The sequence below is a fragment of the Ambystoma mexicanum genome, chromosome 1q (assembly GCF_040938575.1).
Source record: "Ambystoma mexicanum isolate Mex_15411 chromosome 1q, UKY_AmexF1_1, whole genome shotgun sequence".
Classification (NCBI taxonomy): domain Eukaryota; kingdom Metazoa; phylum Chordata; class Amphibia; order Caudata; family Ambystomatidae; genus Ambystoma; species Ambystoma mexicanum.
The window spans coordinates 590,722,309-590,739,645 of NC_090922.1; the positions used below are offsets into that span (position 1 = coordinate 590,722,309).

General features: G+C 47.7%; 1 protein-coding gene across 1 annotated transcript in view; it reads left to right on the top strand.

The window, feature by feature from the left end:
• The window catches only part of RABGAP1L (RAB GTPase activating protein 1 like), a 3,056,406-nt gene that overhangs the window by 2,603,584 nt on the left and 435,485 nt on the right, over positions 1 to 17,337 (top strand). Inside the window, exon 20 of the mRNA XM_069641102.1 lies at positions 5,514 to 5,555. Within this exon, the coding sequence (XP_069497203.1) occupies positions 5,514 to 5,555 (42 nt within the window). The remainder of the gene's footprint in view (positions 1 to 5,513; positions 5,556 to 17,337) is intronic.

The window sequence follows — 17,337 nt, forward strand, 5'->3', positions numbered from 1 at the left end:
ACAAGGCCGGTAAATCACTTGCCTCATATCTCAAAACAAGAAAGGAAAGAACGTATATATCACTCATCAAAGATACTTCCGGCATCTCACATAATAATCCTGATGAGATTCTGAACTATTTTAAAACATTTTATATGGATTTATATACCCCTGCCCCCAACTGTCCCTTGCTAGAACATCGCTTCATTTCTCAACAATGTTGACAGATGATCTTATCCTCAAATCGACTTATCCCACTTAGATTATGATACTGCACTTTCCGAGATTACTCGTGCCATTAAAGGGTTGGGCAGGGGAAAGGCCCCCGGACCTGACGGTCTTTCCACTGAATTCTACGACAGTCTAGCCCATTCCCTTACCCCTAAACTCAAATCGTTATTCTCCCATTTCATCTCAAAAATCCTCCTCTGGCTCTTTTCTGAGGCTCTTCTCATATTATTCTCTAAAGTAGACAAAGACCCCATCCTCCCCAATAACTATCGGCCAATCTCTCTCATTAACGTTGAAAGCAAAATCTTCAAATTCTAGCCAATAGAATTGAATTGTCTCTTCCTGCTCTGATTAAATCCGACTAAGTAGGATATGTGAATGGGCGCAATATCTCCTCTAATGCCAGACTATTGCTTCATGCTCTTCACATCGTCTCCAACGATAAGAAAGATAGACAAGGATATGCTGCCATTTCACTGGATGCAGGAAAAGCTTTTGACCGTGTCAGCAGGGATTTTATGTTTCAATTCCTATGTTGGCACTGTTGCGGCGAAAATAAATGTACTTCCCGCGTCAAATTACTATACTCCTGTCTCAAATCATCGATTAGCATCAACGGTCAATCCTCTTCCTTCTTTCCTTTACGTCGAGGTACGCGACAAGGCTGTCCTCTTTCCCCAATTCTTTACATCCTCTCTCTTGAGCCCTTGCTAAAGCTCATTAGATCTGACAAAAATATCCCTGGAATTCCAAGTGGAAAACACTATACTAAAATAGCAGCATATGCTGACAATATCCTTATCAAGAATCCTAGACTCCACCTTCCCAATTTATTTAATAGACACCATCAATTTGGCCAAGTGTCTGTTTACAAGCTCAATAAAAATAAATCCGAGATTTTACCCCTTAATTCCTTCTGTGTCAAACATGATTTATATGTCTTCGGTTTCAAGTGGTGCGATGACTTTATTAAAGGTCTTGGTATTTGTTTTGCCCCCACAATACATGATACTATCAAACTCAATATGCAGGTATTGTTGGATAGACTGAAAGAACTAACATCCAGGTGTCTCCCTTTTATCTCTCCTGGTGGGGTGTTGGGTCGACACCATCAAGTTGATGTTTTATATTCATTGCAGCTCCTTCCAGTCCCATTATCTCCTTCTTTTTTTAAAGCCATCTACTCTATTCTTCTTAATTTCCTATGGGCTCAGGGTAAATGTAAAAGAATCACAGCTGCCAAGTTGAAAGCCCCTTATGACACGGGAGGGGTAGCGGTGCCCGGATTTCAAATCTTATCATTCTGCCTTCCTTCTCAAACAATCCCGCTTCTGACTTGCTCCTCCTGATACATCTGATACTCCCTCCTGGTGCACACTAGAAAAACATTTGGTATATCCTTATGAGTTACCCGACCTTATTTATATATTTAACCAACTGCACTGGTTACCAGGACACCCTCTGATCTCGGGCCCAGGTCCCTCCCCCACCAGTGCCACACACCTGCAACTGCCCGCCTGGCATCCCCCGCACTTGGGTACTGTTTCTGTATCCCTACAGTCCCCCTACCAGCCCTTGACACCTGATGTCCGCACTTACCCATGCCCTTGCCAATTGCTGGCCTTACTTTTACTTATTGTTATTATCTATTACCTTGTACTGCACTGTCCCTTCCCCCTTCCCACACACTTGAGTGATCTGAATGACACCTGGCCTAGTAGGATCGTTGTCTGTCCTCCCTTTGTTACCCCTCCCTTGCCTCATCGCGCCTTGAAACACTTGTGTATAGGCGCGTTATAAATGCCATATCATATCATATCATTCCTCTTTGGCCCTTTCTGACCCCATTATGGCCTCCATTTCTGCACTAAGTGTATTCCTTTTTCTGCATACCAAGACCCCTTCCAAGACCCTCTCTCCACTGCTGTGGCACTACAAACATATTACTATTAATAACAGAACCTTATATCGTAAACCTTGGTTAAAAAGAGGCATCAGATTTATCCAGCAAATGTGTTGTATGGCCTGTTCACTTACTCTGGGAAAACGACTTTGGCTGTGCTGTTGACCAGACGTGGTCCCAGTTATACTCTAAAATCGAAGGTATATCTGTATCAGCTAACATAACACAGCATTGTTTTTTTTTTAAATTCATAGAGCGTTCATTACCCTTGTAAAATCTAAATTCAGGACCGATGCTGATGATAAATGTTGGTCGTGCGGCAGTACCCCTGCTTCATATAAACATGTTTTTTTACTGTCCTTTTCTTTTTAAATTCTGGCAAGATATCTGGAAATATCTCAAACTCCTCTTTACTGTGGACATCCCACTATCTTTTCTGAATATTTCTTTGGGCAGCCTGGCTATTAAGACTAATGTTTTACATACCTCAGCCAAGTTATACCACCTATTCATTGCCATTGCTCTGAAGCTCATCACTGGCAACTGTTAAGACTCACGCAACCTCTCTGCAAGGGGTTGGTGGAACAACATCGGCCACATACAAAGAATGGAACTATGTATGGCTAATTATCAAAACTCTATTCCCAAGTACAATGCTAAGTTGACCTTTTTCATTCGTTATCTTGATTGTTTCAATGCATCTTCTCATGGAACCTGAGCTTTTATATCTATTTACATATATGTATTTACACTTATCTCTGCACACCTTTTTTTATTTACATAACTCCTGAATCTGTTTACTTGTTTTACCTGATGCTATCTGGATCACAATTTCAAAACATCAAATAGCATAATGTCTTATATACATCCTCCCCTTCCTTCCCTCTATTTCCTCTGGTTTTCCTGTGTGTTTTATGCCTGTCTCTTCGTCTGTCCCCCTTGTACGTTTTAGCATATGAATTATAGGCCTTCTGCAGATCTTATTGTTCATCAACCTCCTTTTGTAATCTTTGTTGCATTGTTATCCATCTAGATATCTGTCTGCTGAATACATACTTAACATTGTTCTGGATTACTTTGATTGTTAGATATCTTCATGAATTTCTGCATTGTTATTAAGTTGTATAATAAATCTTAATAAAAATAATTAAACAAAAAAATGAAAGCTCCCAGTCATAGCATTCTCATTAAGCTCTGTTTGGCATTCGCATTAAGCTTGACATTCACAGTATGCTTGATATTCTCAATATACTCACACTCTAGCTTTTACAGTAAGCTCTTAATAGGCTTGACATTTCCCGTAGCCTCTCATTCTGGTATTCCCAAGCTCTCAGTTTACCCAATTCTAGTATACTGCAATGAATAATCCAAATTATGGTGAGCAAGCTGCCATTGATGAAGCCTTGCTTATGTAACTCAAACTGAACAGACGCAACATGTCCCAATGCCCCATAGTAGGTAATGGCCAGCAGTGTGATGAGGTTTGTGGCCCATCACACTGATACATGCCTTTACAAATATTCTCTATTTAAAAACATAAAACAAATGCAAAATTTGACAGTGTCTCAATTCAAGCAGTTGTTTGAATTTGTGATTGCTTGATGTTCTCTGTATTAGGTTACATATTCCTTTGTAACATGGCATAATTCATGTTTGCAAATTAAACCATGCACCTCTTCTTGAGTGCAGTACTTTGTGTTATAGGTCACAGATCGTCTCCAGAACACACCAACGCTCGAGGATATATATATTATTTACTTTAGAATTCGAAAGGGGGCTTACTAAGCGGTGCCTCCCTCTCTCCCTCTATCTCTCAACTACTGCAGGCAGATCCTTCCCTAACCCAGACGTCCCAACCCAAGGTTGGTCTCTAGAGATCGGTGACCCCTACTAGCTGCAGTTCTATCTTCCTGGTGGTGATGGCCTAAAGGCAAACACCCTTTCTTACCACCTCCCAGTGGAAACAATCAGGGCATCCCTAACATGGTTCCCCAATGCAGTTTGGTATATTATTAGGTACCTTTCTGACACTCAGACCGTGTTCTTTCATTCCCTTTCCTGCCCTTCTACTCCTTGCATTGGTGTTCTATCCTTCCTTTTCCCTCCTTCTACTCCTTTCCCTCTTACTCTCCTTCTCAGTAGCACTTTCCATTTCTCCATCTGATGTTCTCTCTCTCTCTCTCTCTCTCTCTCTCTCTCTCTCTCTCTCTCTCTCTCTCTCTCTATTCCCCTCCACTCTTCTCCCCTTCCACACACTACTGCTCCCCCCTCTCTCCATTACAGCTCTCCCCTCTCGACGCCACTGCTACTTTCCCCTCCACACCACTACCACTCTTCTCTCTCCATACCGCTGCTGCTCTCCCTTCACCACTGCTACTCTGTCCACTCCTCCAATCAGACACATAAATGGGAGTTTATGCCCCTCATACTTCTCAGTCATGTGTCGCCTACATTTGTAAATGGTTGCACGTTCCAATCACAATCAATGTCCCAGTTCGTGTGAGGGCTTGCCGAAGCACACAGTGTGCCAGTTTGATATGAGTATGGTGCCATGGCCCTGCTGTAGCTAAAGAAATTGGCTCTGTGATGTTGCATGGAGCGTAGGGATTGGCAGGTTGCTATGTGGACCACTCTGCCAATCTGCTGCAAGTAAAGTTACATCTGTCCCCTTGTCTGTTTCACGTAAATTGTTTGGCCAGTCAATCTGCTCTGTGGTACATTTCTTTGTTGTCTCTCTCCTGGTCAGGTTACTCGCTCGTTCCTCCCCCGCTAGGTATGCTGGATGTTGGAAGTCCTACGGGACAGGAAAGATACTGGCCAGAATTGTGAAGAACATGCATAGAGCAAGAAAAGGTGGTACTCATTTCTAACATGTAAGCACATGTCGAAGGAACTGGTCTGTTGCCCTTCCCACTTCTGGGGGATGACTGGCTCCGGTGAAAACCCTTGTAGGCCTCCCATCAAAGGCTGAGGGGAATCCCATCCCCTCTTCACAGGGTGATATCCCTGACTCTTTAACAATTGCCAAATTCGTGTTGTGTGGGAATGTATCCAGATTACATGAGTAAGATCTTGTCTTGTGTTGTGTGGGAATGTATCCAGATTACATGAGTAAGATCTTGTCTTGGCAGATGATACCATTGTTGCCCTCTGAGCATACACTCTGTGCCCAATTCCCTGTCGATGAGCCTGGCATTATATCAGGATTATCCCTGAGGGCTTCTTTTCTGTTGACCTCATTACACCTGGACTATTTCCACTTCCTCTCCTCACCACCACCACAGTTGAGTCAGTGGCACCTTGATTTTGCTTTCTGCATTCGAACACCTTAAATTGTATTGTAGTGCGTAATGCTTGCATCACATGCCTGCTAAATGTTTTTTCTTTCTCTCCTCTGCAGGGTCTAAACATCATCTTTAATGTAGCACTTGGGCTTCTTAAGGTAAGTCGGCTCTCAAATCCACATAGTTGTTGTCTCATTGCATTTTGGTTGGAAGAATACAACATTTTGTGGAAGTGGCTCCATGAACATTTTGTGAAATACAAACATGTACTTGCTCGCAAATGGAACTAACTAGTTCAAGAATTTGTCCACTACACTGCTGCATAATCAGATACCTAAGAAATGACAGACAGTAGAAGAGCCTAGGAAGTATGTAAAATGAGTCTGCATGCTGTAGAATTGGCTTGTTATGACTGTGCCTTAGCCGCTGTAAAATTAACTATTGCACAAGGGTACACAATGTTTAAACATTTTCAATGTGCCCTTAGTCTGCTGTTGTCAGATATTTTTAATTGTTACATAAACACGATGTAAATTATACTCTGCTGCCTAATGTTAAAATGATGTTAATATCACAGTGGTAGGTGAGTGGTAGTTGGGAAAGTACATTAATTTGACATAATCTGCATTATTCAAGCCCCCTGCCCTTGCCGGCTAAATACACTAAACTTTACCCTGGTTTTAAGATAGGCCACAACCGACTTATGTTCTCAAACTGGAGGAAAATGTCCATTACAAGCGAGAAGCCACTGACGTCAGGTGCACCGGTACCCACAAACCACCAAGAGAAGGTACTTCATGACAAATATGGGGAGGGAGATATCTGTTAGGCAAAGGGTCCTGTCCACCCTCCATTGCGTTTGAACACACCCAGCCTTCACCCCCTCTGTGTTGACACAATGGTGTTAGTCAAATTAAACCTCCTAGCCTTCATTGTATTGGCCAAGTACAGCAACCCTCACACTTTAGAACTGATTAGTGGGTCCCATCTGAAACCCTGCAGAGATGCTGCCAGGTGACTTCACCGGGTACCACACAAATCGTGTCCTGGTAGTGACAAAGAACTGCCACTGATTAGCTTATATTAAGTTGACATGTGTAGGAAAACGAATGCATTCCCTCTAGTCTACTGCTGCTGCCACAAAATGGCTGGGTGGTGTGTTGGGAACTTAATAAGGATCAGAGGGCCTTTTGATGAAACGGAATGACTGGGCGTGTGCCCCCTCTAACAAAGCTACCTTAAAGCAGGATGCAGATCCCTGGGAAGTATTGCTCTTGTCGGTGAATTCCGCCTTTTTCGAAGGGATTGTGTCCTCCGACGTATTCCTTATCTTAGATAGAAATCCTTCAGCTTTGCTGGCCTCGGAAAATTTTTTCGCCAGAGGGCGCTGCGCGTCGATGATCGCCAAGTCGATGACCCTCGACGGCCTCCGTGCCGACGTCGACGTCATCCTGCCTATAAAGGCCGCGCGCAGCGTCCGTTGCTCAGTTCCGTTTTTCCGCGCTTCGTTGTGCCTCGGAACACCGTTGCTCAGTTCTCGTCAAAGATAACGTATATAATAACTACTATTTACCTCGATATCGATGGCATCCTCCTCCGACCCGACGACCCCTCGGTCCGGTTTCAAAAAGTGCCGAGACTGCGGGAAGAAAATGTCGTTGACGGACCCTCACAGGGTCTGTTTGTGGTGTCTGGGAATCACGCACCAGAGTTCGGAGTGTGAGGAATGCCTTTCCATGACGGCGAAAGCCTTGAAGGAGCGTAGGGGGAAGCTCGAGAGAGGTAGGTCAACTTTAACTTCCTCGAAAGCTTCTTCGGTAGAGTCGAGACGTTCGTCTCCTCACCATAAAAAACACTCTCGATCTAGATCACGAAGTGGCTCCCACCACTCGTCGACATCGAGACACTCGAAGAAGAGACGTAGGAGATCCCCTTCGTCATCTTCGTCGAGTTCTCCTGAGAGAGTTCATTGCCCCACAAAACGCAGCTCGCAAGCTGAGTGGGAGGAATTCAGGAAAAAGATGCTAAGCGTCTTCGAGAAAGCGGCCTCGTCCCCCTCGAAGACAGCTGAGGGTGATACCCCGGGTAAAAAACCCAAAAAATCTAAACGCCGCGAGTCGCAGTACCCGGCGGAAAAGTCAACCCGAAAGCGCCTCGAGCCATCGGGAGATAAAGCATCATCGACGCCATCGTCGAAAACTCCTTCGAAACAGAGGTCGGCGCCATCGACGCCGTTGTCGAAGGATTCATCGGCGCATCAGTCGATCGAGTCGACGCCGACGTCGACGCCGATATCGACGCCGGTGAAGGAAAGAACCACGGCTACTCCACAGCCAACGGTTAGACAAAAGACCTCCGACTCGACGCCGAGAACGTCGACGTCGTTCTCGAGCAAGACTCCGATCCTTTCGAGTTCTTCGAGGCCTAGTACACATTTCTCGACGCTTTTCACGGCGCCTTCGAGTACTTTCACGTCGGTGTCGACGACATCGACGTTTTCAAGGCCTGTGATGATGGCTCCTTCTGCATTGGAAATGGGGTTTATACCATTCCAAAAACCAATGTATCCCCCTTTAACCTCGATTTTTGAGGAAAGGGAGGATTCAGACCAAGATATTGATTTACAGAGGACCACATCACCAGAGCCAGAGACTTTCGCCTCTGAGGAAGGAAGATTAAAAAATCTTCAGGATGCACTTCAGGAAGCTAGTGGCTTGGACACTTCTCCTGAAGCAGAATTTATCAAACCAGACCCAGGAGAACATGCGGAGACTCCATATAGAGCTCTGATGTCTAGAATCATAGAATTTATGGGTTGGTCTGCACCTTCTCCTGCCTTTCAGCAGGATGACCTCACTGACATACTGGACAAGGGCCCACAGGAGGATCCTGTGGTTCCATTTCACTCTGCTCTACAGAGAAGGATTTTGACAAACTGGGAAACGCCAGAAATTATCCCGGCAGTAAATAAAAAACTGTCAACAAAATACAGGGTGGCTAGTTCTGACCCTGAATATTTGTCAAAACATCCTACTCCTGAGAGCTTGGTTGTACAGGCTGCAACCTCATCAGGCAGCACATCTGCATACCCCACTGCTCCGCAGGATAGGGATGACAAAAAATATGATGCCATGGCTAAGAAGGTTTTTTCTGCCTGTAGCATGGCGTTAAAGTCTATTAACGCGACCTGTACGCTCGCTAGGTTCAGCCACACCCTTTGGGAGTGCGCTTCATCAGCGGCTGACTGCCTCCAAGAAGGAGAGGAAAGGGACGCATTTTTAAACATCATCAGGGATGGTAAAGATGCGATGTGCGAGACCCTACAAACTGGCCTAGATTCTGCTGACAGTATCAGCAGGGCCATGGCGGCAAGTACCACAATCCGCAGGCATGCGTGGTTGAGGAAGTCTGGTTTTGCCTCTGACGTGCAGACCAGGCTTTTGAATATGCCCTTTGACGGTTCTACCCTCTTTGGAAAGAAGGCGGATGACAGTTTGGAGAAACTGCAAACGTCCAAGGCAGCAGCCAAGTCATTGGGAGCTGCTATCCGTCAGAATACCTTTCGTCCTTCGGGATCATCGTGGAGAGGACGGTCCTTTCGTTACTATTCCTCATATGGAAGGGGCAGGGGACGACCGGCTCAAAGAGGCCAAGGAAGATTTACCCGTGGTGGACGGGGTAGGGGAAAGAAAGCCGCACCCGCAGGAGCAGGAGCCACTTTACCTTCGGCAACTGCATCAGCCGCTTCAAAACCACTCTGAGGTCTCCCCTCACAGAACACCAGTAGGGGGCAGGTTAACTCACCATCTGACGGAATGGCAGGCTATTACGTCAGATGCTTGGGCTCTGGAGACAGTAGCCCAAGGTTATTGCCTGCCCTTCCTACATATCCCTCAGAGTCATCCACCGGGGAACAACCCTTTGAAGCTTCCAGATCCGCTCCTCTTGCAGGAGGTTTTAGACCTGCTAGAGAAAGGTGCCATAGAACTGGTACCTGTAGCGGAAAGGAACAAGGGTTGGTACTCCCCCTACTTCATAATACCGAAGAAGGACGGAGGACTGAGACCCATCTTAGACTTACGGGAATTGAACAAATTCCTCCGAAAGGACAAGTTCAAGATGGTGACTCTCTCTCAGATCCTTCAGGCCCTCCAGCTTCAGGACTGGTTGGTATCTCTAGACCTCCAGGACGCTTATTTCCATGTGCCGATCCATCCCAGGCACAGGAGATACCTGAGGTTCGCAATTGGCAGCTCTCATTATCAATTTCGAGTTCTGCCATTTGGGCTAACCTCCGCCCCGAGGGTCTTTACCAAGCTAATGTCGGTTGTGGCTGCAAGTCTAAGGAGGGAAGGGATTCATGTCTACCCTTACCTAGACGATTGGTTGATCAGAACTGTATCTTCGGAACAGGCTCAGAGACAACTAGATTATGTTTGCCACTTCCTTCACAAGCTGGGCTTCTCCCTCAATTTAAAGAAGTCACAGATGATACCATCACAGAGACTCCAATTCATTGGAGCAGTCCTGGACACTTCCCTGGGAAAAGCCTTGCCACCAGAGGTGAGGGCTCGAGATATTCTGCAGATGGTCATCAGATTTCAGAATGCCCAATATCTCCCAGCCTACGACTTTCTGAGGTTGCTAGGCCTCATGGCATCCTGCATATTCCTCGTGCCGGAGGCTCGCCTGAGAATGAGATCCCTCCAGTGGGCACTGAGAACTCAGTGGTCACAGTTCTCAGGAAGGATGACAGATCTCCTTCGGATCCCGGTCAAAGTAGCCCGAGACCTTCAGTGGTGGGCCTGTCGGGAGAACATCCTGAAAGGAGAAATGTTTTGGCAACCATGGCCGGAGATAACAGTAGTCACGGATGCCTCACTCACGGGGTGGGGAGCTCACGCCAACGACTTGACCATCAGCGGTCGTTGGTCTCCATCGGAGTCCAGACTACATATCAACCTGTTGGAGCTGAGAGCCATCAGACTAGCGCTGAAGGCTTTTCTGCCGTCTGTACGGGGAAGAAACGTCCTAATAATGACGGACAATACAGTGGCCATGCACTACCTCAACAAAAGAGGAGGCGTAGGCTCACTACCACTGTGCAGAGAGGCGATGCAGCTCTGGTTTTGGGCAATTCAGGAAGGAATCTCTCTATCGGCAATTCACCTAGCCGGAGAGAAGAACTTGACAGCGGACGCTCTGAGCAGGCAGAGCACAGTCTCTCACGAGTGGGAGATAGCTCAGGAAGTCCTTCAAGAGATCTTCGCCCTTTGGGGAACCCCTCAAGTGGATCTGTTCGCCACCAGTATCAACAGGAAGTGCGACAGATTTTGCTCAAGGGAATTTCCCCCGAGAGGAGCTCTAGGAGATGCGTTCGTAGTGGACTGGGAGTTCCCACTTCTGTACGCGTTCCCTCCGGTCCCTGTCATTCCTCAAATGATCAGGAGGTTGAGAAGGTTTCGGAAGACCATGATCCTAATTGCCCCGGATTGGGCCAGGAGAACGTGGTACCCGGACCTTCTAGACATGTCCATCTGCCCTCCAATTCGACTGCCATACAGAGAGGATCTTCTCTCGCAGAAGGAAGGTCAGGTTCTCCATCCAGCCATCAAGACCCTCAACCTTCACGCTTGGTGTCTGAAAGGTTGAGGTACAAGGATTGGGACCTTCCGGATGATGTTATGGAGGTGTTGCTTTCGGCCAGAAGGCCGGCAACTAAAACTCTATACCGCTGCCGTTGGAACAAATTTTGCAGCTGGTGCAGAGAAAAGAATATTGAACCCTTTTCTTGTGGTACACCTATGGTGTTGTCATTCTTACTTTACCTGGCTAATTCAGGCCTACAGGTTGGCACAATTAAGGGCTATCTCGCAGCGCTATCAATCTTTAAGCGCACTGCAGAGGAGCCTTCATACTTCAAAATTCCATTGGTAATACAATACCTAAAAGGATTAACTAATGTTTATCCCCCGAAACCTTTTCAAGTTCCCTTATGGGATTTAAACCTAATTTTAAACTTCCTAAAGGGTGCCCCTTTTGAACCACTACACTCTTGTTCATTGAAGCTTCTCACCCTCAAAACTGTTTTGCTAATAGCATTGACATCTGCTAGAAGGGTTAGCGAGTTGCAAGCCTTATCGTGTAAACCTCCACATACAATCTTTTACAAGGACAAAGTTGTTCTTCAGGTGAAGCCTAACTTCCTCCCGAAGGTAGTCTCGGAGTTTCACATCACTCAGAAGATTATATTACCTTCTTTCTACCCTCCTCCTCATCCGGGGAAGGAGGAAGAGAGACTGCACAGGCTGGACCCTAAGCGAGCCTTGAGCTTCTATATCAGCAGATTGGCTAAGATCAGACAAGCAGACCAACTCTTTGTAGGTTATGCAGGACATAAGTTGGGCCTTCCAATAACAAAACAAACCATCTCCAGATGGATTATTTTAGCCATTCTGGAGTGCTACAAATTGGCAGGAAAGGAGCCTCCTCAAAATCTAAGGGCTCATTCTACCAGGGGTATCGCAACATCCTCAGCCCTTCAAAGAGGGGTGCCAATTCGAGATATATGTGCGGCTGCCACATGGTCGTCCGCACATACATTTACCAAATTCTATAGCCTGGATTCCTCCTCTAGTCAAGAAACTAGATTCGGCAAGGCTGTGTTACACTCTGTCCATTCTGGAAGGGTAACATAACTTTTATTACTCCCGCCTCCAGTCACAATACCACTGCTATGGGAGTCTATCTAAGATAAGGAATACGTCGGAGGACACAATCCCTTCGAAGAACTAGTTACTCTTACCTTGTAACGTTCTTTCGATGGGATGTTCCTCCGACGTATTCCTTATCGACCCTCCCATCCATCCCCGCAGTATGACTTCCTGTGGGTTTGCAGCCTATGCTCCTTCAAGGTGATTAGTCTAATCCAAAAACATTACTGGGGACTACAAAACGGAACTGAGCAACGGACGCTGCGCGCGGCCTTTATAGGCAGGATGACGTCGACGTCGGCACGGAGGCCGTCGAGGGTCATCGACTTGGCGATCATCGACGCGCAGCGCCCTCTGGCGAAAAAATTTTCCGAGGCCAGCAAAGCTGAAGGATTTCTATCTAAGATAAGGAATACGTCGGAGGAACATCCCATCGAAAGAACGTTACAAGGTAAGAGTAACTAGTTCTTCTTTCTCGATGCGAACGATTCCCATGATAATACCGGGGAAAGCCGAAAATGGAAAGTGAGCACAAAACTATTTGGAAGAGGAAAAGGGGTATATTCACATCAGACTAGCAGTGAGGAGGGAGGGAAGGAGGACAATGTATTTATTTATTTATTTATGTATTTGTTTGTTTGTTTATAAGGCGCCGGATCCCGCGGGCATCAAGGCGCAACATTTATAACATAGACAAACAACAACCGGCTTACAATTTAAACAAACAGTAACGCCTTAAGACGTTTTCTAAAGATGGTCAAGTTTTCTTCCATGCGCATCTCAGGGGGAAGTTTATTCCAGACCAGCCCTGCGTGTACCGTAAACGAGCGTCCATTGCCTCTAACTCGTTTACATCTAGGCTCGGTCAGTAACATCAAGTCCTTAGACCGGGTAACTCTGGCATGTTTTTCGAGTATCAGACATACTTTTAAGTACTCTGGTTCTTGTCCATATAAACATCTATGCACAATAGTATTCACCTTTTAAGTATATTCTGGCCTCAACTGGAAGCCAATGCAACTCCCTCCTATGTGCAGAAATTGAGTCTTGCATTGCTGGGCCTTTAATGATCCATGCTGCATCATTTTGGAGAATCTGTAGTTTTTTTATGTCACCTTTTCTCGCTCTAGCCACTACAATAGTCGAGCATAGGCATTATAACAGCTCGAACTAGTGTAGTGCAATTCGCCAGATAGACATATGGCTTCACCAATCTGAGCAGGGTCAGATGATATTGACATTTGTTGATTACGCTGTTAACATAGGCTTCAGCACCGAGAGATGGCTCAAAAATCCCCCCGAAGGTCTTCACCTTAGACGCTGTCTGTCCTACATTTCTGCCCTAAGGTTATTCCTTTTTCCGCATACCAAGACCCCTTTCAAGAACCTCTCTCCACTGCTGTGGCACAACAAACATATTACTATATGTGATGTAGTATGAAGGATTTACCATTGCCCATCTATGGTAAATCCTTCATAATGCATCATTAATTTGGAACTTGTTTGTGTGGATCCAAAGATAAGGAACTCTGTTTTTGCCGCATTAGGACAAAGTATGTTTGCTGTCATCCAGTTTTGGATAGACTTACACATTTGTTTGATGTTCGCCAAGTCTTTCTCATAATTTCTACTCAGCTCCATAATGAGATGAGTATCATCAGCATAATTTGTGAATTGCACACCTAGTGAGCCTAAGAGAAAACATAGGGGGTGACAGAATATATTGAATAGTGCCGGGGAGAGGAAAACCCCTTGCGGTACACCACAATTAATTAGCTCGGGTTTGGAGCATGCATTACCCCAAAGTATTCTCTATTTTCTCTCTTGGAGAAAGAATCTAATCCAGTTTATCGCTCCCCTAGAGCACCTTTCCTGCTTAACAAACCTAGTGAGCAATTTCTCATGATCTACAAGATCAAAGGCTGCTGATAGATCTAATAAAATCAGCAAGCCCGATTTGCTCGTGTTCATGATATTAAGCATTTTGGCCTGTAAATCCAAAAGGGCGCTTTCTGTGCCGTGTGAGGGCCTAAAACCCAATTGCCTGGGATGAAGGATCTTCTTGCTTTCCACATATTCCTGGAGCCGTATAGTCGCCAATTTGTCAATCATTTTCAGCAAGAAAGGCACATTTGTTCCCCAGCATGGGGTCAGGCATGGATTGACATGCTCATGAATATTCCCCGTCGTCAGTCTGGGAATGCTCGGTAAAAGAAACAATGTTTGTTTTGTTTCTGAACTGTCTTTCTACTAATAACCAATCACTGGTATCTGGGTCATACTGCCCGCAGCCAATGACTGCCCTCTACCTAAGCCCCATCTCTGGCAGCCATCTTCAGATTTGTACCGCACATTCAAGTTTTGGGAGTCCTTGTGCTTTAGCTTTCGAGCTTTTACTGCGTGTTGCATTTTTCCAAAGAGTTTACTCTTTATTTTTCGGTCAAATCGAGCCTCAAGCTCCACCGTTTCATATTCCGATCAATGGGGACCCGTTTCGGAAATTTCTATGCCCCTCAAGGGCAATTTTTCATCGAATTTCACTTCTTGGAGGATTCCGGAAGAGATTTGATGCCTATCCCGCGTGGACATGACCCAAGACAAAGGAGACTCGACGCCCGTTGGATCCAAGCTGTTTAGGATCTGCCCAGGATGTGGACTACAGAAAGTCTTCAAGGAAGGTGAGCACTCCCGGTGCCTCTACTGCCTTCACGCCGACAAGTCGCACATGAAGGAGGACTGTGCGTTCTGCAAGAACATGTCCGCCCGGACCATGAAGGACAGTAGTACTCGACTCGCTAACTGGCTGGAGGCGAAGAGCCCAGCAGCAGATGAGAAGAAGTCATCCGGACGGTCTTCTAAGACCTTTGAGGGTGCTCCGGCGACAGGGGCCCAACAGAAGGCAAAGCACCTCAAGCCCGCGTGCACCGGGAGTACCGTTGGTTCGGGCTCCTCGGCTGTCAGGCAGGGCGCAATGTCACTGATGCCGTCAACCACAAGCCAACGTTCTGGCTCAGTGAAAAGGAAGTCGGAGAACCTGGGTAAGCTTCAGGAGAAGCCCCGGCAAGTCCAGACGGAGGAAGTCAAGGGGGAGCGAGGCGGCGACCCTCCCCCCACGGTGAATCCCTCAGATGTGCCCAAGGTCGTGAAGGCCCAGATTCACCCAGCTAAGGCCTCGATTGAGGGAGTCGTGGCGGCCTTGGTGAAGCCTGCAGTGGTGACCCCAGTGGAGACGACCTCCAGACCTAGCGTTTCCCTGCCATCCCTGAGGGAATCCTCTTTCCAGCCTATCGAAAAGCCCCCCGTGAAACCCCGGGATGAGAAAGAGGGGGGGGTGAGGTAGTCCTAACAGGCTCAGATATCTCTTCCGAGGACGAGCTGTCTGACATCAAGACAACCCTGAACAAGAGGTTTGAGGAAAGGGCCCACGGGAAGGATCCCGATGAGGCTGATGCAGAGACCGAGGGTAGAGCCGACGAAGAGCGGCAGATCAACGAGGAACCAGACGCCACACCAAGTCCATCCTCCCCCCACCCTTGCATCCTTCACCTCCATCCCCTCCTCCAAGGGATGAGACGAGATGGCGACGACAGGGACGGACGACGGTGGTGACGACGGAACAGATCTCCCATTACCTCCTCCCCGGGCTTCACCTCCTGACGAAATTGGCTCCTTTCACGCCATGATCGCCAGGGCATCGGAGCTGTTCCAGCTATGCCCAGTAGAGCAGAAGAAGGAGGGGTTCCTCTACCAACGACGTTACTGGATGACATCTGGGACGAAGGACTGTCCCTTCTGAAGAACCCGTCCACGGCCTCTGCGAAGAGGGACTAGTATGAGAAGTAGTACCGGGTCCCAGACTCTGCACCTATGTGCCTCAGGGCACAGCAGTCCCCGGATTCGGTGGTCTCCGTGGTGGCCAAGAGGAAATCGGCTGGGGGGGGCCACATCAACTTCCACTTCCCCACTGCACGGCAAGGGGAAGAAGCTGGATGCCATGGGACGATGGGCCTGCTACGACAGGGAGCTGTGGTTTAAGATCGCTCCCCTCCTGGACTTCCTCCCAGACAACAAGAGGGCGGAAGCCCTTGAAATCCTGCAGGAAGGCGAGGTGGCATCGGTCCATGCCATCACGGTGGCAACGGACATCACCGACAGCGGTTTTCGGCAGATGGGCAACAGCTTTTGCCTTCGCCGGTGTGGTTGACTCAGGGCCACCGATTTCCGTCAGGACGTGCAGACCAGGGTACTGGACATGCCCTTCGACAGGGAACAACCTGTTCGGCAAGGCAGTGGACGAGTCACTGCAGGCCATCAAGGTGGACACCGAGACGGCCCGGGCCTTGGGCTCTCTCCACCAGCGACAGCCGTCCTTTCGGACCTACGGAGGCAAATCTCAGGGTGCCTCCAAAGCATTCAGTGGCAGCTCCTCATCATACCGTCAGGCGGCCCGCTCTTCGTCGCAGGAAGCCTACAGAGGCCGCAACAAGGCTAGTGGACACCGTTGTCATCGCCAAGGGGCCCAACGTGGCAAGGCCTTGGAGAAGCAAGATTGAACCGCCTGTGACGTCGGCCCCTACCCGAGCACCCTGGTGGGAGGCCGGCTGGCTAACTTGGTCAGCGCGTGAAAGTCCATCTCCACCGATTGTTGGGTGCTGGATGCCGTGGCCCACGGGCACACGCTGGAGTTCCAAAAGAAGTGTCCCCATTTTCCACCAGTGGCCAGGAAGGAAAGCCAACATGTGTTGGTACAACTGGAGGAGGGCAACTTTCTGTCGTCGCTGGACTTGGAGGATGCCTACTTCCACATCCCCATACACAAGGGGCATTAAATGTTTCTGCGCTTCGTGGTCCAAGGGCGGCACTATCAGCTCAAGGCACTGCCCTTCGGTTTGAAGTCAGCACCAAGGGTCTTCACCAAGTGCCTGCCACCGGTGGCGGTGCGGCTGCGCCTGCAGTGGATCCACGTCTACTCCTACCTGGACGATTGGCTCATCCGAGTGAAATCAAGAGAACTCACCGTCGACCACACAGCGAGGACCGTCCGCCTGCTCAAGGAACTTGGGTTCTCGATAAACTTTGCCAAGTCCTGCTTGGTGCCATCGCAGGATGCCCTATTCATGGGAGCCAGACTCAACACGGTGGCACGGCTGGCATCACTGTCGGAGGAGAGGATAAAGGCCATCCTGGGCAAGGCACAACGGCTGTTGACCACAGAGGTTGTCAGGGT